Source organism: Mercurialis annua, linkage group LG6, assembly GCF_937616625.2.
Source record: "Mercurialis annua linkage group LG6, ddMerAnnu1.2, whole genome shotgun sequence".
NCBI lineage: Eukaryota > Viridiplantae > Streptophyta > Magnoliopsida > Malpighiales > Euphorbiaceae > Mercurialis > Mercurialis annua.
In genome coordinates, this window is record NC_065575.1 from 2,466,205 (window position 1) to 2,486,236 (window position 20,032).

A 20,032-nucleotide genomic window follows, 5' to 3' on the forward strand; every position below is an offset into this window, starting at 1 on the left:
TGAGTGTTTTTCTTCCTATTTGTTTTTCAGAGAAATAAATTTTAACATGTTTTGTAATTATGATATTAATTTAAATTTGAGTAATGTTAGATCCAGACTATCAATTTTTTTATAATTTTAAACTCCGAAATATATAAATATATAAATATATTTATTTAATAATTTTATTTTTAAAATTTTAAAGAATTAATGAAATTTATGAACTAACTAAATTAATTTTGAATTTTAAAATGGAATATAAGAAAAAGAAGTTAATCTCAACCAATAGAAATAGTCAACAAAGTGATGAATTTAGAGAAACTTTTTTATTCAATTACTCGCATTCTATGCCATTATATCTTTGTTTACATTCTCATGAATATTTAAGGCTAAACTCATTTTGAGATCCCTAAATTATACAATTTTAATAAACCAAAAATATATAGTTCAGAGACCTTAAAATAGGTTTAACCAATATTTAATTGAGCATCAACTTAACAATGTAGTCATTGTTATATCTTATCTAATGTAAAATATTTTTCTGATAATCAAAAGTATCGAGTTTAAATAGTAAAATATTTAATTCAATTATTGGTAAATGATTTTTAAATAGTTTTTATATAAATAAGGTGAATGCTGAATTTGGACCAGAATTATTATTATTATCCTAATTATGAAAAAAAAAAAAAAATTTCCTTTAATATTTTATACGTTTCTAGCTGAAATTTGTTTATAAGGAGTTTCAGTGGTGTAATATCTAAAAATTAAAAACAATACAATTAATTTTGAAAATTTAAAGAGAATATAGTTTTTAGGTCAATATGAATAAAATTGGATCATTCCAGTTTCTAAATTTATTTAAATTATACAATTTTATTTTTAATAGATCTAATAGTAAAAAATATTATTCTTAATTGATCGACTTAATTTAAAGTGAGTTATTTAATCCCGAATCATAAAATGAAGGACCGAGATGACCCTTTACTCATTGTTTTAAGGGCATTTCCGTAATCAACTTTTATTCACCTGAACCCAAAGTCTCAAACAGAGAGTCGCTCACTGTAACAAACAACACGACACCGCATCAATGGACGATCATCAAACAGCTACACGACACTCACCGGAAGCAACCGTCGCCGAAACTGCACCAATACACGACGATGATCACACTATTCAAGACGAACCTAATCAAGGCGTCACTAAAACCCTAACCTCCGTCTACTCCAACTATCTCCTCAACATTCTTGCTTCTTCCAGCTCCAATTTCATCGGAAAACTCTCATTTCTCAGCCGCCGTACTCGAGCACTGTCATATTTCTCCATTTTTCGCCGCCGAAGAGCTTGTCTCCCTCTTCCATTGCCGTCTTACTCGCCTGAGTCTTCTCTGTATGATCACCTCGATTCTTTAGCACTTTTAATTTTGTTTAAATTTTTAAGAAATTAGTTTAACTAGTTTGATGTTTATGCAGGGTAGTGAAAGAGGCGTCTGGTGTGTATGATGTTTTGGAGGATATAATTGAACATGTTTTGATTAATCTGCATAATGTTCGAAAGCATTTGCACTTTTGGCAATGTAGAGCTGAGGTATGACTGAATGTATGAGGTTGTTAGTTTGGTGTATTAATTGTTATTTTCAGTTTTGTTGATTTTGTTTTGTTGATTTTTAGGGATCGGATTCTCGTAAATTATACTTTATGATGTTTGAGAGAGGTCCAATGGCTTTCATTGATGGAACGGTTAAATTGTTGCGACAATGTATGACTGAAGGTCCTACTAGTATGCATCGTGTTTCACAATCTGCTTCTGTTTATATGTCTGAAAGGCTGGCTGTTCTGACCGAATTGAGACGTGCTCTTGCCACTTTTTTGGCTGAGGTTTGCTTGTACCTTTGTGTTGTTTTGCTTCATGTTCCTTTTGTGGCTTTAATTCGGATTGTGTTTGGTTTACTTATTAGTACATTGCCTGCGTTTGAGTACTTTTGGAATCGCTTCTTGTAGTTACTAATTTTATGTTAGTGTCTAGTGGGATTGGATGGTTTTAGATTGTTAGTAGTTTCCTTTTCTTCATGTACTTCTTTCCTCAATTGGACTTGTTGGGTGCTACATTGCTTAGGAAATTAGTGCATGATAGATGTCCTTGTCCAATAGTTGAATGTTTAAAGTACTTGATTTTCCTATATATATATATAATTTGTTTGGTTTATTTAAATATAAGGCATGTAACATGAGTATCACTTATATTTGTGGTATCATGTTTGTGTCAAACAAACCTGGGGTGAAACCTGTGAACTATAATGGGTTAATTGAGCCTGTCATTTGTCTCGTATTTAATTGTCAAGGCTCTACTCCTCATACCATTCGGGCAATTTTATTGCTATTAATTGCTAGAGCAGCAGAATGTTTTTGAATTTGATGAATTTTGACTTTTCTCCTGTCATACCGAAATTCATAACTGTCGTTAAGAAGTTTTTGGTAGATGACCTTTTTCCCCTCAAAGGTTTATCTTTTTCTTGCAATGCAATGGAAACTTGAAGGTTTAGTGGCTAATCTCAAATGCTTTGTGTGCATTGATTGTTTCTTTGCCTATTTGATATAAAAACATAGTGAACATATCCCAGTTATTGTAGTGGAGGAAGTTACATAAGTTAGTAGTTGTTGAGCTCATGACTCACTCTGTATCAAGTTGTATATGCCTTTTATGAAAAATATCAAGTCTGCTCGAAGACAATGTTCACTATTGATCGTAGTGGATGCATCTATGAGTAATAATAGTCTATTCATAAACAAGATGAATATATTATTGGTCAGTTTTCTGTTTCTATCTATAGGTTTACATGGAAGTTGACAAGTGTGGAGAAGCTTTGGTCAAGGATCCTGAAAAGTCATTTCCCTCTCTATTAATTACTTTAAATGGGTTCTTTTCAAATTTGGAGGCATCAATCGGTCACCTACATGCAGCACGCCAGGTAACTTTGGAAATACTTGATAATTATGTTTTTGACTGATAAGTCTGCAATAGATCCTAAATTTAAAATATTTTATGCGATCGACTTACTATTTACGATTTTAACTAATTCTTATCATGCCATATGCAATTATTATGCAGACCGATTCTTCTGTTGATGGGAGCTATTCATTTCCTTTAGTATTTGAGACTCTTCCAGAAGTCAATCAAGAAGGGTCTCAGTGGACAGGCTGTGAAATCAAAGATGCCATCAACTTAGTCAACAAAAACTTACAGAAATTGGACTCCTACATTTCTGATATTGTAAGAATATACTATTAACCTTTTTCGTGTGTATCAAATTCATGCTGACACCTTGTTGCCTCATTCGCATAGAACTCTTGCAACATTAGAATCAGTTTATGAGGTGTTTAATGCGAATGCAATCTTTTTCTAGGTAGCCAAACACCAAAAACCTAAAAAAGTAACTCAATATTGGGTCCGCTACACATGTGGTGCAGTTGGTCTATCTGTTTGTTCTATGTGGCTTATAAAGCACAGTCGTTTGGTGGGAAGTCCAGATATTGACAATTGGATTCGTGAAGCAAAGGAATCAACTGTTAGCTTTTTCAGTGACCATGTGGAGCAACCGGTAAATTCTATCTAGATCATTATTGAGCAGCTTCGATTGTTGAACTCTTGCTTTTGTATCAGAAGTGGAACTTTCGAAAATATTGACTTTTTCCTGTTGTCTTCCAACTCAGAAAAAACTACTTTGTTTGGAAATTAGATTGGAATTCTGACAAAATGGTAACTACCTTGTTTGGCATTTATTAGAATCCATTATAATGATGTTTATGTAGGATTGTTAATCAGAAAGTTTTGTTTTGGAAGATCTTTTTCCGGCCCTAGAACTCTCCCATTTGAGGAGGTACCAAGAAATAGTTTTTATGGGTGCGGTGAGTTTTCCTTACTGTTTTTCTCCTCCAGTAGCTTCGACTCCAACAAGATAAGGATACTAAATCCTTAAGACTATTGAGCCTTACTTCCCTAAACCTTGCATTCGCAGTATCTCACCTTGCATCTCCTCACTTCTCCTTAGGGGACTAAAATAAATAAGTGCTGTATGTTTCATGTTTATATTGTGGTAAAACGCTGGATATTTTGATGTGATTATTTTCTATCAAAATTACTTTTGAGACCTTCAGCGGCAACTTTTAATTTTCTATATGCAATAAGAGATGAAATCGTGTGTCAAACCTAGTTCTTTGGTTGATTGAAACTATTTAGTGCATGGTGAGATAGATTACATATTGGTTTTACTTATTGTTTGTCTGTTTTGTGAATTCTCTCTCTTAAATGAAGGGATTATGTGAAAACATCAAGTGTGGTAATCATTTTACTTGATCTGTCATCAGCTTCTCTCTATTAGAGATGAACTGTTTGATACATTCAGGAAGAGACACAAAGGAGTGATGGAGGTAGAAGAAGTTCAGTTGACTGCCAAATCTTTACACAGGTCAAATTCCACTTTCCACTTTTTCAACATATTTCATTTAACTTGTAAAAGTGACGCCTCGTTATGCAAAACTTTGTGTGTTACCTTACCTATAAAAGACCTGGTTTGACTTGAGGGGGTTGCCCAAAAAACTATTTCTCTTTAAACTTTGCATCTGACCTCACTCAAACTTTATCACTTAAATGTAATTGGAGTTACAAACAATTGTAATTAATTAATTGTTAGTTGTTACAATTAATTTCAAGAAATGATGAAAAATGCATAAGGTTTTCACCATAATAAGTTAAGATAAAGTTGTTTTGGTTCAATTGAAAATATGCGGCCCTGTGTCATTACAATGATTAATTCAATTTCATTCTCAATCTTGTTGGGTTTGGCTATATAGATACATTTGCTTGATTTTGGACCATATATGAATAAAAAATTTGTGATATTACCTTAGTCACTTGGCTTAATGCCAGTCTCTGCTGCCTTGTCTTTGGCACCCTCTCTTTGTTGAAATGTAAAAAAATTTAGCAATCAGGCTCAGGAGTTGTTTCTGTGGTTAAATAGCGTTGTTGAACATTGGGAATTAGGCAGAAGGATTTAATGTTGTATTATATGGATGCTTAGAGATATGTTTTACAATTATCATCGAGAAAAATAGCAATGATTACCTAAGCTGAAAGCGTTTCTATGTTTATTATTTATGATTGTAATCATCATTCACCGTCCCAACCTTCCAACATGATAGTTTGGTTTTCTTATATATTTTTATTTTGCCTGGCTACAGAATGTTAATGGCTTTTACGGAGCAGACAAAGGGTCAAAAGGTGCCAGAGAATGCATCAGAACAGGAATTGCTTGAAATTGTTATGAACAGGTTGGATGCTTTCCCTTTTAAGCTTATTGGGTAGATAGCATAATTTTGCAAATTTAGAGGGTATAAGATTTTAATAGATGCATACAGAGTCATAGAACAGCAATACTTAGAATGATCGAGTTTGAGTCTCTGAGAGAGATGTTGCCCTCTTGTTGCCCTCTGCTAAAGACTCATTTTGGAAAAATTATTTTCTCAAAATGGTCAGGAAAACAACTTGAAGTGCCATCAGTATTCCTCCATACCAACATAAACCATGTCAGCATGGCCTCTACAGTTTAACATATTCTACATTATGAATATCTTCATGACTTGCTTTTGTGATTTACTAATACTATCAAACCTAATTGCCTGGAATTTTCGTAAATACTTTATCTTTTGTAAAACTTTTTACAAGTTCAAGCTTTAGTTAGGTCATGGAAACTTAAATAATGTTCTTGTGAGACATATTGGCACTTGTGTTTAAAGATGATTTGCTACCTATAATCTCATTTAAGGGAGGAACAGGTGATAAATTAGCATTTGCAAAGAGATTATAGGTGCAAGGCTTCACTTTTTGGAGCCTAATGTTGTTAGGTAAATGTAATGATTTGCGGTGCAGTGCATTCCTAAGACATATTTGCAAAATATCTCAAACTAAATTAGTGCAATCTGTTTTCACTTACTCTTAAAGAGTTCATTTTTTTATTTATTATCGAGTTTATTTCAAAATTCCATTCTGAAATGCAGATATGAAAAGGAACTAATGCATCCCATTCAAAATCTTCTAAGTGGAGAGCTTGCTCGTGGTTTACTCATCCAGGTACCACAATTTATTATAATATGAAATTTCTCCTTGTAATTTTATTAACATTGTGGTTCTCTTCATTTCAGGTTCAGAAACTAAAACTGGACATTGAGACGTGAGTTCAAGAACTCGAACCTTGGATAGATAATCAATTTTGTTTATTTATCATCTGCTTTATCTGAATGCCTTTTTGAACAGGGCAATGCTTGAACTTGATCAGATTCTCAAGGCAAATGAAATTAACTTTGCTGTGCTCGCCGCCTTGCCAGCATTTTTCCTCTCGCTTCTTCTGCTGATGGTTGTGCGTGCATGGTTTAAACGGGTACTAATTGTTTACTCGATCTGGATATGATTCCCACCCATTCCTGCATTACATTGGCTTGAACTGATGTATCTGCTTACTTTGAGTTCTGGAATCATTGATTTGGTCTTGTATCTAGAATGCAGTTCACATTTTTGGTGTGAGAAATTCATGGTATCTGGTATTAAGGGTGGGCATAGTTGGAACTTGAAGTGACATTCTGAGATGGGGTTTCCTTAGGAGAAGTAGGAAACTTTTTATTTTGAGGAAAGTGGAGAACTTAATTCATAAATATTTATATAAATATATTTTTCATATTATGAAAAATAACATACAAAGTGCAATTGTAAAGATGAAAAAGGTACTTATTTTTAATAGAACAACTAGAGTAGAGATTCATTTTGCAATTTCATTCACTAAACAGATCCCATCTTCCACTAACACTTTTCTTTTTCTTTTTTATGTCTGAAAGAGTTTGGCATTGATGCTTTTAATGTTCCACATCTTAAATGAACAATTTTTTGTAAACATGGAATCATAATTGCAGTTCCCTTATGGGTAAACTATTCTGGTTGCTCATTTTATGACACATTGTATGGTTTACTTGCAATATTTCTCACTTCATCTGTATAATGGATAAATTGCTTATTGAAAAATTAATTTCTCTTGTGTATTGCCAACTTTATGCTACATCATGCAGATGAATACAAGAAAAACATGCTTATTTACTGATCTCATCCTTATTCAACAACTTAAAGAATATAATAAAATTTGAACGCAGAAGAGAATACTGAACTGTTTCTTCAATAACTGTGCAAATTGAGCCCTTCTTGTTATTTTCTTTTCTCTCTGAATCTATTTGGGGTCCGGTTTTTGCTCGAGTTATGGAATGCACTGTGATTTATATAACTTTTATTATTGTGCTAGTTCTTTTATATTTTTCCTTGCATTTCTTATCCGGTTACTTTTGTGAAGTGGCTCATTCGGTGGTAGTGGTATAAGCATTATTTACATTAATTTTAAATTTTCTGGACCTTCTTTTTGCTGGCAACTGAGATCAATAGATTATACCAACTACTTTTGGCATAAGCCAACATTTTTTTCTGTTTTGGCAACACATTTTTAAAGTCTATTTTCCAGGTTCTTTGTGATGTTTTGTTGCTTTTATGCAAGTCCCACTCACCTTGGTCGCAATTATCAGGATACAAAAGCAGAAGGAAAGGGGAGAATCGCCCGGCGCCAAAGGAGGCTTCTCTTAGTGGAGGTTGAGAAAAGGATAATGCAGTACCAAACATTTATTGACCAAGGACTGGTAAGAAAACTACATTTGGTCTGGTTACATGTTATCAGCAAAATCTAAAACTAAACCTTTCTATAAGGGATAGAACAAAAATTAGACCAAACTAAATATTTATATAAACTGTCAGTTTGGTTAATTGAAATTTATAATTTTCTTCGAGTTGGTTTGGTTCAGTTCTATCATAGATTTAGACCAAAATTACATATGATAACTAAATTAATATTTATCTATACTATATATAAAAGCACGGATGGGGGGGGGAATTTACCGAATAATCCTTTTCAGTTTATTACTAAATAAAGATTTTATAGTCATTAACTAATTAGTTATTTAATTAATCACTATTGTAATTAAAGTCCTAATTAAAATAGGTAGCTAAATTATCTCCAATTTAGTTTTTAGTATGTACAAAATTAACTAAATTGTCTCCAAATTAGGAGGAATACCTATCTTTTAGTTTGATTTAACTACAAAATTAAAATATTGTATTTGGTTAATATATTATTATTTAAATTTCTATCTTATTATTTTTAAAAGATATTATTAATAAAATTAAGTTAATTATTTAATTATGGTTAGTATAAAACCAAAAGAAGAATAAATTCAGTATGGAAATAACCGAATATATTATATTTATTTTTACAAAAATTCTTAACTAATTTAATATTAATTATAAATAAAAAATTGATATAATTATAATAAATTTACTAATATGTCAGTTTGGCTTGGTTAATCAATGTAGAAACCGAACCAAAATTGAAAATCAAACTTTCTGTTACATTCAAACAAGTCATTTTTAAGTTTTTAACCATTTTAATTGAATCAGAATAAATTTGAGTGATCTGGTTCGAAAAAGCGGCAGAGTTTGGTTTTTGCTCAGCTCTAGTGTTGTCTATCAGCGTGGAGAGAGAGAAAACAAGAAAGAAATAATAAGCTAAGTACTGTAATGCCGAACAATAAAAATTACTCTTTTTTTTTGTAATTTTTCAGGAGAAAGAGTCGCAATGCATGTTTGGATTAATGTTGTGCAGCTTAGATCGTCTATTTCACGCTGTTCAGGGGCATGCAGAAGCAACTGGCGAATGGCAATGGTTAGTACATCCTACCGTCTGTGCATTACAATTAACATCATTACATTTGCAGGGTAGAGAAGAATGAAATGAGATGTTCTGGAGCTAACTGGTATTTATGTTGAACAGTTTGAAACAGGATATTCTTGATCTGGGGAAACCCGGCATTCAAACAACATACAAACTAGTGGTGACATCACGAATGGAGCGTGTTTACGAGTGCTTGCTTCCTTCATTAAAACAACAATAGCTTCTCTTATAGCCAAAGCTCTACTAACCGATAGATTCTCATAGAAAAGGCAATAGGAAAAAAGGAGACAAACTGACGTTTTGCTGTATAATTGAATTTTGCAAGTAGCAATGAGTAGTTCGATTCATACGGTGAAATGCTTATGCAGTTAATAATTTTAACTGATTTTACAAGATTTTGCGAGGTTGCATTCAGGGAGGGGTTACAATTATCCTTCTGGCACCTGATTTTTGAAATATAATATACTTTGCTGGTATGTTTTTACCGTAAATGTTGTAATATTCCTGAATTGATTTTTTTTTTACTTTGCATAGTGTAGCTGTTCTCATCGGTCTACATTGCTGTCAATTTTAGCATATATGTGTATTTTTCAGATAGGTCATTACACTTTTGGGACGTATTCCTTTAGGCGTCGATGTGGGCATGTATTTCATTCTCGATCTGAGAATTAATCAAGCCTTCTTGAGTTTTTCTATGAATACCTGCATGGCTGCATCTTTCTTTTTCACTTTAAGGATGACTGTCAGGAGTTATAGAAGGTTTGATTTTGTTTGGCATTATAAAACTTATTTAATTGTTTGTTCAGTTTTGAAAGTAAAAAATACTTCACTTTTGTATAGACTGAATTTAACAGAAAACAAATTTACAAAATTATTCAAACTGATAGGTTTATATAGTTTGAGATTATTTTTTTCTCGTTAGGGAGGAGTGCTTATTGGAAGAATAGAACCTACGACCTTAGTATACAACTTTAGTAGAATATTGTTTAATGCTTATTATAGTTTATCGGTAGCTTGAAATATTTTAAATTCTTAATAATTCAATTCAATTTGAATCAAATGAACACTCCTACATAGGATTGTCAAATTAACACTCCTGCATAGGATTGTCCCCAAGCCAAGGCTTTACACCAGCATGACATGGAAATCCCAATTCCCATCTTATGGACAAGTAAATCTTTAATTTCATGTCCTGATATTCAACAAACCCTCCAAATAAAAAATTGAAAAAATGGTAAATATTCGAGTTTGGAGATTGACAAATTAAGTTAGATTTCAAAGTCCATGCAAAATAAAATCTTTTCATTTGGGTACACTTGAAAATTACCTGAGAAATAAACAACATAAAAAAGCTTGAAAGTAAATTTGAAATTGCATCCAAATTTGATCAATAAAGGGTTTTGATACAGTTGATTAAAATATCAGTTTGTTCTGGTTTGCCCACAGATATGCGAATATAGCCCTTCAGCACTTTGTTATTGTAGTGACGCACCATTACACCCATACTTGCTAGGTCATCCTGCACCCAAATTTCTACTTTTAGCAACCCCATTTGAGTGTCAATGAAAGAAACTAATGTAAAAGCTTTTATTTTTGTGAATCGTATTAGTGTATACCGGAAGAAGAGACGTTTTAGGGGAAACGAAATTAACAAAATAACACACTTTTCTTAATTTATGCGGAAAAAAAAATCGTTGAAAGGAGATAGCAGGAGCGCATTGTGCATATATATATACCTTAAGCTTTTTAGCATCTCTTCCAGATTGAACCTCACATAGAATGAAATTAGAAAAGCTTGGAAATGGATTCAGAAATGGCACTTCCTTCAGTAGTTTATACAGCCTTTCCCGCTCTTGTACCAATGCATTTTTCACCTTCTGTAGGTTGTCACGAAGGTTCAAAAGTGCGTATTTTAAATTGCTGAAATTGAATATTCATATTAAAATTGCAAAATAGTACATTAAATTTGATGCTGCACGGAAAATCAAACCTCTAGATATGTAGGATTTTGCAATGCTGCACAAGCAGAAACTTCGGCAGCAACAGAGACATTATAAGGTTGCTTAGCCCTCCAAAGATATTCAATGATGCTCAACGGAAATGCTCCATATCCAACACGTAGTCCTGCTAAACCTGAAAATTTGTACTAATGATTTTAAGTTGCATTTTTTGATCTCACAACTCCAAAAAGTTACATTTTATGCAAGAAGCTATCAATGTGTAAAAGTTGAAGAAGACTATTTGTGTATCTAAAGCTAGCATGCCACTGTAAATGCAATCTAGAACAAATTTATTTGGAAGCTCACCACAGTTCAAAGACCACAATAGATTGAGTATCGTAAATGTAATCTAATCATTCTCAGAGATGAGCACGTGGAAAGTTCCAAAATGACAAGGCTAGATATATAGCGGCAATGTAACACTCCATATCAAAAATGTGAGTGTCCACATCAAAGATGTGAAAGTGGTTTATTATATTTTGGGTGCAACTATAAAATTAACTAAGGTTAGCCATTTTGGGCCATTAGTTTAAACTTAAAGTTATTTAATTATAGAAGTCTTATGCGGACAAAAATCTAATGAAATTGTTGCAGGAACCAAGACTGTAATGACATACCGGCTCTTTTGCTAAATGTCCGCAGGACAATTAAATTGTCATGTTTCTTCACCCATTTCATCTTAGATTCCAGTCCTGCAAACTCTATGTATGCTTCATCCAGAACCACTAATATTGGAAGCTGAAGGATTTTCAAGAGATCTTCATCACTGATTATACTGTACACAATAGGTGACAATAAATATAGCCAAGTCAAAGAAAAATCTAAAAATCCACAATATAACGGTTCATGGAGTTAGAATTCAGTGTTTTGAGATTCTTTTAGGAGCACTAATAAGCCTAACCACATTAGAGTAAACTAAGGTCTGACAGTCATCGGTTGCCTAAGTAAATGGATAGTGCACCATTTTCAATGATGGCGGATAAGTACAGTCACAGAATCTAACAGGAAGTTTACATTCCTTGCAATCTTCTATTTTAAGAACTGATACCTTTGAGTTTAAATCATAATCCTTTCTGATAAAGTTACAAAAGATTATAAAGTAATCTTGGAAATTTGTTTCTATAAATTTCTAACATTTCTTCCTTCAGTGCTTGATTGCCAAATTATCAAAATACGCAGAAGCTAGAACTAAGATATATGATTTGCAATGTTGTTATGACATAATACTCAAAAAACAAAAATTCACAATCACTAAATCTCTTAATATATGGATTATTATGGAGGTAATGACTGTTATGAAGTGTACGCTAGTTGATCATTGAGCCAAAATATTCAATACCGACGACACATGAAAAGCTCATTTTACCATGTCACATAGCCTCAATTGACTTACTGTGAAAAGAGCACACGGAAATACCTTCCATCGGGGTTATTTGGTGATGTCAAGAATATGCATTTGGGTTTTTCTCGATGAACGGCATCAACAATGAGCTCAATATTCAAGCTAAAATCTGAATTCCTCATAACTGCAGTTAAAAAGAAACATTATGAGTTGCAATGATGAAGTAAATGCATAAAGAATGACCCAAAATCCATGATGCTGAAAGAAGATAAACAAAATTTAGCACTAACAAAAGCTTCTTTACCCTTAATGACTTCTGCCCCATTAACTGCGGCATCAAATTCATACATAGTGAAGGTTGGGGGACAGTCCACAATCTTGTCGCCCGGATCCAATGTGCATCTGCCAACAACGTGAATTATAAAAATAAAAATATATTGAAGTTAGGTTGCACCTTCAACCTATAAAAAACTATCCAATACTTTACCGCATAATTAGATCAATGAGCTCATCAGCACCACATCCTACTAGAATGTGATTGGCATCAAGGTCTGAATCTTTGGCAAGAGCCTCACGCAGTTGGCGACTTTGAGGGTCAGGATATATATAAGGGAATTTCAAAGACCCCAAAGCTTCAGCCACCTAAAAACAAATATAAAATCTTTTTCAGGTGGCATAAATTCATGCCTTCTTTAACAACTATAGACAATCGCCAATTCCGGAAACAACAAAATCATATTTAAACTAATTTTTTTTTTGGTAGATATGAAGGCTATATTAACTATCAAGACTTTACAGCTTACCTCTGGAGGAGGACCGTAAGGATTTTCATTTGCATCTAATTTAACAATATCTTCAGGCTTCCTTCCAAGACTAGCAGATAAAACCTGAAACACTAAATCTAAATAATTAAAATGGATTAAAAACTCACCAGTTAATATAAAATATAAATCTAAACATGAAAAAAAATTCCCAACGGTCTTTAACAAGCAAGTCACTATAGCAGATTAAGTTTATATTTTCTATAACAACTCTTTCTAAGCATTACATTGATTAAAGCTCCCAACCCCGCAATCAGAGGAAAGCATAGTCTTTAAGTAACAAGTCAATAACGAAATTATTCGTATCCTCACAGCTCATACTATGGTTATATACTGGAAAAGAAATACTAACATTTAAACAATTTATGACAAAACAAACTAAAATAAATTTCAACAAATATTAGTATGAACCAAGGCAATCACTTAAATGTCCAAACACATAAAAGTCTTAAAGAAGTACGAAAAAATTACCTCAAAAGGCAAAATGGATTGATAAGGCGACAACTTCCGTAAATGTGAACGAATAAACGAGTCGCCCGTCAGTCTCTCTTGGCCTTCATTGACATGCTCTAAAGGAGTAACAGAGGCCATACTAATGACCCTTCTCTGGTTATTCACTTCAAATGAGCAGATACCACTACTATGAAAAACCGAAGATCGACGGTAACGACTGTTGCTAGGTTTGACAATGCAGAGAGAACCAGTATTGCAGATATCAATTACTCCCATGAATACTTGCACAAAGAACCCTAAAACAAAATTATCAAACAAACCAAATTCAATGTCTGAAATACCAAACAACACCAACTTCAAATCTTTGTTAATCTAACTTTGTACTAAATCAAAGCAAAGAAATGAAAAGATGCTAAATTTAAACTGAAAACAAAAAAAACAGGCAACATAAAATCAAGAACATCAAATAAATACACTGATTATAATATAATTTGGAATGCAAACCTATATGAAATATTATGTAATGCAAATTGATATATATTTAGAGTAAAGATTATACCTTTTTTTGTTGACAAAAAAAAATTTAGAGGTTTCAAAAATGGGTTCTTTATGGCATTAGTGGACGGCAGCAGAGCAGGTAACAGTCTAAAGAGAGAATCTTTCCTTTGTTTATTCTTTGAACAAACGGCCCTTAAATTTATATCTCGAGATTAAATAAGTCTATTTTAATTTTTTTTATCAATTAAATTTCAAATTTGTGTGTTTAGAATCAACTAGCTCATTTTAGTCAATTAGGTCTCAAAATTTGTGTCTTGAAATCAAATAATCCACGTTTGGATATACAATTTTGGGATTATTTGCCTAAATTGAAAGAGTTTGAAAACCAAATTAATTGATAAAATTAAAAATGACTTATTTGATCGCTAAAACCAAGTTTGAGATCTAATTAATCCAAAAAAAAGTTAATTGTACTTATTTAATTTTGAGACATAAGTTTAAAGACGGTATTGACATTTTATTCTTTATTCCAGAAAACTTATCAAATAGAATAGATTTTCGGCGAATTAGCGACATATTCAATGAAAATTTGTTTAAAAATAAACATATATATTAGCGATGAATTTTAGGTATTTAGCGACGGATTGTTTTGTTGCTAATTTTTATTGCCGGTTCACCGATTTAACCGGCTCAATACGATTCGATCCAATCTAGCCGGTTTAATCAAAATTCCGACTTTTTTGCAATTTTTGAATCAAACCACTTGCCGATTTTCTGTTTAGCCGGTTCGGCTAGCCTATTAGTCCGGTTTTTAAAGCATTGATTTGGACAAATAATTTTTCATTTATTTGACATTTTATAATTTAGAATTATTATACTAAGTCGTTTCAGTCATTAAGAATCATAAAATGTAATGTGTGATAAAGAAAAAAATTGTTAGCGCTAGAAAATATCAAAAAATAAAAGATTAAATATTTATCTATTAAGTTTTAAATAGTGTACTTAAATTGCTATAAAATAAAAAAATAAAAATTTTATATGTAAATAACTCAAAAATTATTAGGCATTTTATAATTAATCTACAGCTGAACCAAAAACCTATCTATCCATGCTTTCAATTCCACTTCATTCCCAATTTTAAGGTTCTGTTTTTAATTTTTTTTTTTCACTCCTTGCAAACTGCAATTCCTTCATTCTTAATTTTCCAGTAAAATTTTATCTTCCATAATCAATTTCTTCTCAGTCTTCCTTTTTTTTTTGGTTGTCGTTTATGTCGTTTTAAGTCCTAACATAAATTTCTTGTCAAAAAAAAAAAGTCCTAACATAAATTAGAGACTAATTATAAGTAAAATTTCGCAAACTAAAAGGACCATTTTAGTCTTTTAGTAAAACTTTAAGGGTTTTTATATATCTTTCCCCCACTTTGGTGTGCTGCTACTTTAGTTCATGTTCTTTACTTTTTCTGTCCAAGTTCAATCTCAAAACAGTACTAACAATTAGATTTTTTTATCGGAAAAAAACATAAAAACACAGAAAAAAACTGAGAATTTAGTGAAAAGTTTGTATTTTTAGTTTTAAAAAACAATGATGATGATGGATGCTGGTGTTTTCTTCAATAAACTTCCATCATCACTAAAATTTATAAACCCTAGTAAATCTAAATTATCTAAATTTTCTTCTTTTTCATTAGCTACAACTGGTATCGAAGGTGATCAAGCTGTTCAATCTGCTTCTTTATCACTTGGTCACCTCACTAGACCTGATTTTCCAATTCTCCATCAGGTAGTACTTCACTCAAACTTTTATCTTTATTAATAATTAGCTTAGATAGGACGGACACGGCGAAACGGTGTTATTTTAAGGTTTTCTGTGTAAAAAGTTAAGTTTCGTGTCTGAAACTTCAAGTGTCCGAAACGGGATACGGTTAGATGGTGTTAATATAAGGTTTCCTATGTAAAAAAATGAAGTTTTGTGTTCGAAACAATGTTTTCGGGACACGTTGATTGAATGAAGTGTTTGTGCTCTGAAAAGATTATTCCTTTGGAATGTTTTGATAATGTTATTTAATGTGTTTTCTTTGTTATAGTCTTAAATTAATGGCGTGTTTGATTTGTTTTGAACAGGAGGTTAATGGGAAACAACTGGTCTACTTAGATAATGCTGCAACTTCTCAGAAGCCTATTTCGGTATTGAAGGCTTTGCAGAATTATTATGAATCTTATAATTCTAATGTTCATAGAGGAATTCATTACTTGAGGTGCGTGTAACTATTTTTTTGTTATGTTTTGTTATTCAATTGATGACGGATCTGTGTGCGAAAAGAGACTAAATTGCTTAATATGTGCAGTGCAAAAGCAACTGATGAGTATGAGTTGGCAAGAAAGAAAGTGGCGGCTTTTATAAATGCGTCCGATTCTAGAGAGATTGTATTTACTAAGAATGCTACTGAAGCTATCAATCTGGTTGCTTATACTTGGGGCATAGCAAATTTAAAGCCAGGAGACGAGGTTTGTTTGTTCTTACTTTTTTGGTCCTTATATATGAAGTCTTTAAGTTAGCTGTTATGTATGTGGTTAATAGTTACTGCTCTAATCAGTTATCCAGGATTAACATAATAGGAAAGTTTAACCGGGACTTCGAGTTTCTAAGTTATGTTTTTCTATATGTTTAGAAAGTTCGAGAGGAATTTTGCTGATTAACTTTAAAAGCATGGCTGTATTGTGTGGGGCGGAAAGAAAAGAGAACAAGATGGAGAATGTGACTGGTTTGGTGTGCCCTCTTGAATTTAGATTTTGGATCTAACAAGGGTGGAATAGAAAACCTGTAGCTCTCCCACTTTCTCTCGTGCCTCCCTAACTTTGAATTGATATATTAGATTTTGAATATATGCAGATCTTCCATGAAGTGAACAATTTGTAATGATCTGATATTGAGTAATTTCAAATTTAGTGTTTCACCTATTTACTAGTTTATCATTTGGGTAATTTCTAAAATTATTCTGATAAGAGGACATGATGATATAGATACGACATGCACATATGGAGAAAGACTAATAATTCGAATATCATTTATGTCGATAAAAATTTAGAAGTCTCTATTAAATCATGTGCAATTTAAGATGGGACAGGAAGAGAATAACATTCTGTAATGTTTCATAATTTTATTGTTACTATTTCATGGTCTATCTATCAGAGTTAGACCTTGGAAAAACACCTTATACGGTATCATTCTACTTACAGGTTGTACTCACTGTTGCTGAACATCACAGTAATATTGTTCCGTGGCAACTCGTTGCTGACAGGACTGGTGCCGTACTGAAATTTATTGATTTGAACGAGAATGAAGTTCCTGATATACTGAAGTTTAGAGAAATGATCTCGAGGAAGACCAAACTTGTAGTTTTTCAACACGTCTCTAATGTTCTAGGTAAGTTTGCTGCTTCAGTATCTCTGCATCTGTTTTTCTTCGTTAACACTTTAATCTTAGCAAAGCAAAATTGTTGCTAACAACTTCATTTTGTGCCTGTTGAATTATCTAAAAGAGAGAAAATATATTTTGAAGGCAGAAAAATTGGTGAGCTGCAAAACAATTGGTTGCAAGTTTGATACCTATTCCATCATCATTGCCGCATTTATATTTCCTGATGCACATTTTTTAAATGGAGGCAAATAATTAGTATTATGACCAAGACATGCTTTGTCTTCAGCTTCTTTTCTTCCCGTGGAAGACATTATCCGTTGGGCACATGGTGTTGGAGCAAAAGTGCTTCTAGATGCTTGTCAAAGTGTTCCTCACGTTGTAGTTGATGTCCAAGGACTGGATGCGGATTTCCTTGTTGCTTCTTCTCACAAGGTTCGATATTTGTTTTCTATTTGGAAATTTAAGCTTTAGGCAAGTATATGAAGTTAAGAGATAATCATGCTCCAGATGTGTGGGCCCACAGGCATCGGATTTTTATATGGTAAAAGTGACATCCTGTCCACTATGCCTCCTTTTTTAGGTAAGTTATTACTTCAGGAATTAAACTTTGTGTAATTCTATTTTTCAAGAATTTCATTTTTGTCATAATATTTTCTGGTTTCGCTTTTGCAGGTGGTGGAGAAATGATCTCTGATGTGTTTTTGGATCATTCGACTTATGCAGAACCTCCATCAAGGTTGGTTTACTTGTTCGTTTGGACTGATAGGGATATAGCAGTTTCTTTTCCTTTTGGCTTTTTTTGTGGCTTCCTAGAATTGGATTAGATCACATGACGTACATGCAGTTATTTCTTTTGGTGATCCGATTAAAGATATTCTATTCATTAACCTCAACGATGTGTATCCTTGCATTGGTCAGCTAGTTATCCATTATTACGTTGCAATTTGCATTCTCCTGTCAATACATTACATTTTGACGAACACCAAGAATCGACCTTTACTAAAGCTGCGATTGCTTTAGTGTGTATTACAAAGAATTCCACCTGCACTTTTTTATAGCGGAATTTGGTTTAGCATATGAAGTTTAAGATGGCATGCTATGTTTAGCTAGTTAGTGAAGAACTTTAATCCAGGTACTTCTGATGTGCTTTCGATTCAATTCTTTATGGTATAATCTTCTCTTTATATGGAATAGATTCGAGGCTGGAACTCCAGCAATTGGAGAAGCAATCGGGTTAGGAGCAGCAATTGATTATTTGTTAGGGATTGGTATGCAAAAGATTCAAGACTACGAGGTGAGTTCATCTTGCGACCATTCAAATGTGTTGCTCTTATCCGGTTTTTGAAGTTGGAATGATCCTTTGTTTTAACTGTCAAAAGCCATTATCTTATGTTTCTCATCTTCAAGTTCTGCTAAAGTAGAAACTTTTTCCTTTGTTTTTTTTTATTTGTTAATATGCAGATGGATTTGGGTAATTATTTGTACGAAAGCCTTAGTTCTATCAACAGTGTTCGTATCTATGGCCCTAAACCTTCAGAAAACGTTCATCGAGCAGCTCTTTGTTCTTTCAATGTTGAGAACATTCACCCAACCGACATTGCAACTTTTCTGGACCAACAGGTATAATTTCCTATTTCTGATGGTGATGCTGTCATTAGATCCCTTTCATCAAGGATGTGCAAAAACCGAACAGAACCAACAAATTCTTCTTGATTTGACAATATAAAAAAATTATATTTTTTCAGTTTCGCTTGGTTTTGAACGAATGGACGTAAACATTTTTTTGTTTCTTTGATTTGGTTCAACATAAAAACAATAAAATTTCATTTCGGTTTAATTTGGTTCGATTCTAACTGAATGCACGCCCTTTATGAATGATGAGCTATACAAGTGATATTGAAAGATGACAGTTGACATTGTTAAATCTCAGCATGGAGTGGCTATTAGATCAGGTCATCACTGTGCTCAACCGCTTCATCGGTATTTAGGGGTAAATGCAAGCGCTCGTGCTAGTCTCCATTTCTACAACACTAAGGAGGATGTTGATGATTTCATCCGGGCACTCAATGACACCATCAACTTCTTCAACTCTTTCAAGTAGAGTTATGTCTTAATAACTGCCACCCCTGTACGATACTCTGTAACTCTTGCAACCGTTCCTTGCGTTTTCCCTTGAGTTAAAGATCCCTCGCTGTGCTAGCTCAGTTTTGATGCGTGTTGTACAAGAATCCATATTTGTAAACTAGATCCATTATTTAAACTCGCTACGAGATTGTACATCATCTTTAGATGTAATAAGTAATAAAGTGGCATGAGATGGTCATGAGCATGTATCAGGAATAATGGAAGTTTTCTGTTGGAAACTATCAGCATAAATTCAGTTTTGAATGGTAGTTGCATCATTTTCACATTGATGCTGAATTTGTGGTGTAGATGCTCATAGTTTGGGTAGTCGTCTCTATTAATGGACAGCAAATTTTGTTTAAGTAGAGATAAATTTAAGAGAGGTTATTAAACTGATAAGACATTCGGGCAAAAAGATAAAAAGATTCATAATTTCAAAACAAATTATGAATTCTAATGATTAAATTATAACACGAATTTTAAATATTAATAATATCAAACATGGACTATAACAATTTTACAATTTAAAACAACAAACAATTTTACAATAAAAAAATGCTGATGAAAATACCTCAAGTGCTCACAT

At 32.7% G+C, this 20,032-nt stretch overlaps 3 protein-coding genes across 3 annotated transcripts; 2 read left to right on the forward strand and 1 right to left on the reverse strand.

The window, feature by feature from the left end:
* The first annotated feature begins 988 nt into the window (after nucleotides 1-988).
* Nucleotides 989-9,279, forward strand: LOC126686898 (protein DGS1, mitochondrial). The gene is made up of 14 exons (XM_050381186.2): nucleotides 989-1,365; nucleotides 1,449-1,563; nucleotides 1,647-1,853; nucleotides 2,807-2,944; nucleotides 3,085-3,246; nucleotides 3,380-3,574; nucleotides 4,341-4,441; nucleotides 5,214-5,303; nucleotides 6,030-6,102; nucleotides 6,174-6,202; nucleotides 6,286-6,409; nucleotides 7,590-7,700; nucleotides 8,679-8,779; nucleotides 8,888-9,279. The coding sequence occupies exons 1-14, from the start codon at nucleotides 1,067-1,069 to the stop codon at nucleotides 9,006-9,008; spliced, it is 1,866 nt and encodes a 621-aa protein (XP_050237143.1). The 5' UTR covers nucleotides 989-1,066; the 3' UTR covers nucleotides 9,009-9,279.
* Nucleotides 9,280-10,043: 764 nt separating this feature from the next.
* LOC126654009 (histidinol-phosphate aminotransferase, chloroplastic-like) lies at nucleotides 10,044-14,085 on the reverse strand. Its single transcript, XM_050348040.2, has 10 exons — nucleotides 13,964-14,085; nucleotides 13,423-13,700; nucleotides 12,934-13,017; nucleotides 12,618-12,772; nucleotides 12,435-12,532; nucleotides 12,206-12,314; nucleotides 11,406-11,563; nucleotides 10,779-10,921; nucleotides 10,525-10,665; nucleotides 10,044-10,307 (listed from the first exon to the last, which is right to left on the reverse strand). The coding sequence occupies exons 2-10, from the start codon at nucleotides 13,678-13,680 to the stop codon at nucleotides 10,176-10,178; spliced, it is 1,278 nt and encodes a 425-aa protein (XP_050203997.1). The 5' UTR covers nucleotides 13,681-13,700; nucleotides 13,964-14,085; the 3' UTR covers nucleotides 10,044-10,175.
* A 1,304-nt stretch (nucleotides 14,086-15,389) lies between these two features.
* Nucleotides 15,390-19,743, forward strand: LOC126688365 (cysteine desulfurase 1, chloroplastic). Its single transcript, XM_050383030.2, has 10 exons — nucleotides 15,390-15,684; nucleotides 16,026-16,159; nucleotides 16,250-16,409; nucleotides 17,142-17,328; nucleotides 17,609-17,754; nucleotides 17,830-17,902; nucleotides 17,995-18,058; nucleotides 18,517-18,616; nucleotides 18,784-18,942; nucleotides 19,253-19,743. Exons 1-10 carry the CDS (start codon nucleotides 15,487-15,489, stop codon nucleotides 19,421-19,423), a joined length of 1,392 nt encoding a protein of 463 aa, XP_050238987.1. The 5' UTR covers nucleotides 15,390-15,486; the 3' UTR covers nucleotides 19,424-19,743.
* Nucleotides 19,744-20,032: the final 289 nt, after the last annotated feature.

Coding starts and splice junctions, on each gene's coding strand:
- LOC126686898 (XM_050381186.2), top strand. CDS start 1,067: ATGGACGATCATCAAACAGCTACACGACACTCACCGGAAGCAACCGTC. Junction 1,854..2,806: donor TTGCCACTTTTTTGGCTGAG/GTTTGCTTGTAC, acceptor TTCTATCTATAG/GTTTACATGGAAGTTGACAA. Junction 5,304..6,029: donor CTTGAAATTGTTATGAACAG/GTTGGATGCTTT, acceptor TCTGAAATGCAG/ATATGAAAAGGAACTAATGC.
- LOC126654009 (XM_050348040.2), bottom strand. CDS start 13,680: ATGGGAGTAATTGATATCTGCAATACTGGTTCTCTCTGCATTGTCAAA. Junction 12,773..12,933: donor CTTACGGTCCTCCTCCAGAG/GTAAGCTGTAAA, acceptor ATTTGTTTTTAG/GTGGCTGAAGCTTTGGGGTC. Junction 10,666..10,778: donor AAAATCCTACATATCTAGAG/GTTTGATTTTCC, acceptor GACAACCTACAG/AAGGTGAAAAATGCATTGGT.
- LOC126688365 (XM_050383030.2), top strand. CDS start 15,487: ATGATGATGATGGATGCTGGTGTTTTCTTCAATAAACTTCCATCATCA. Junction 16,410..17,141: donor ATTTAAAGCCAGGAGACGAG/GTTTGTTTGTTC, acceptor TTCTACTTACAG/GTTGTACTCACTGTTGCTGA. Junction 17,903..17,994: donor CACTATGCCTCCTTTTTTAG/GTAAGTTATTAC, acceptor TCGCTTTTGCAG/GTGGTGGAGAAATGATCTCT.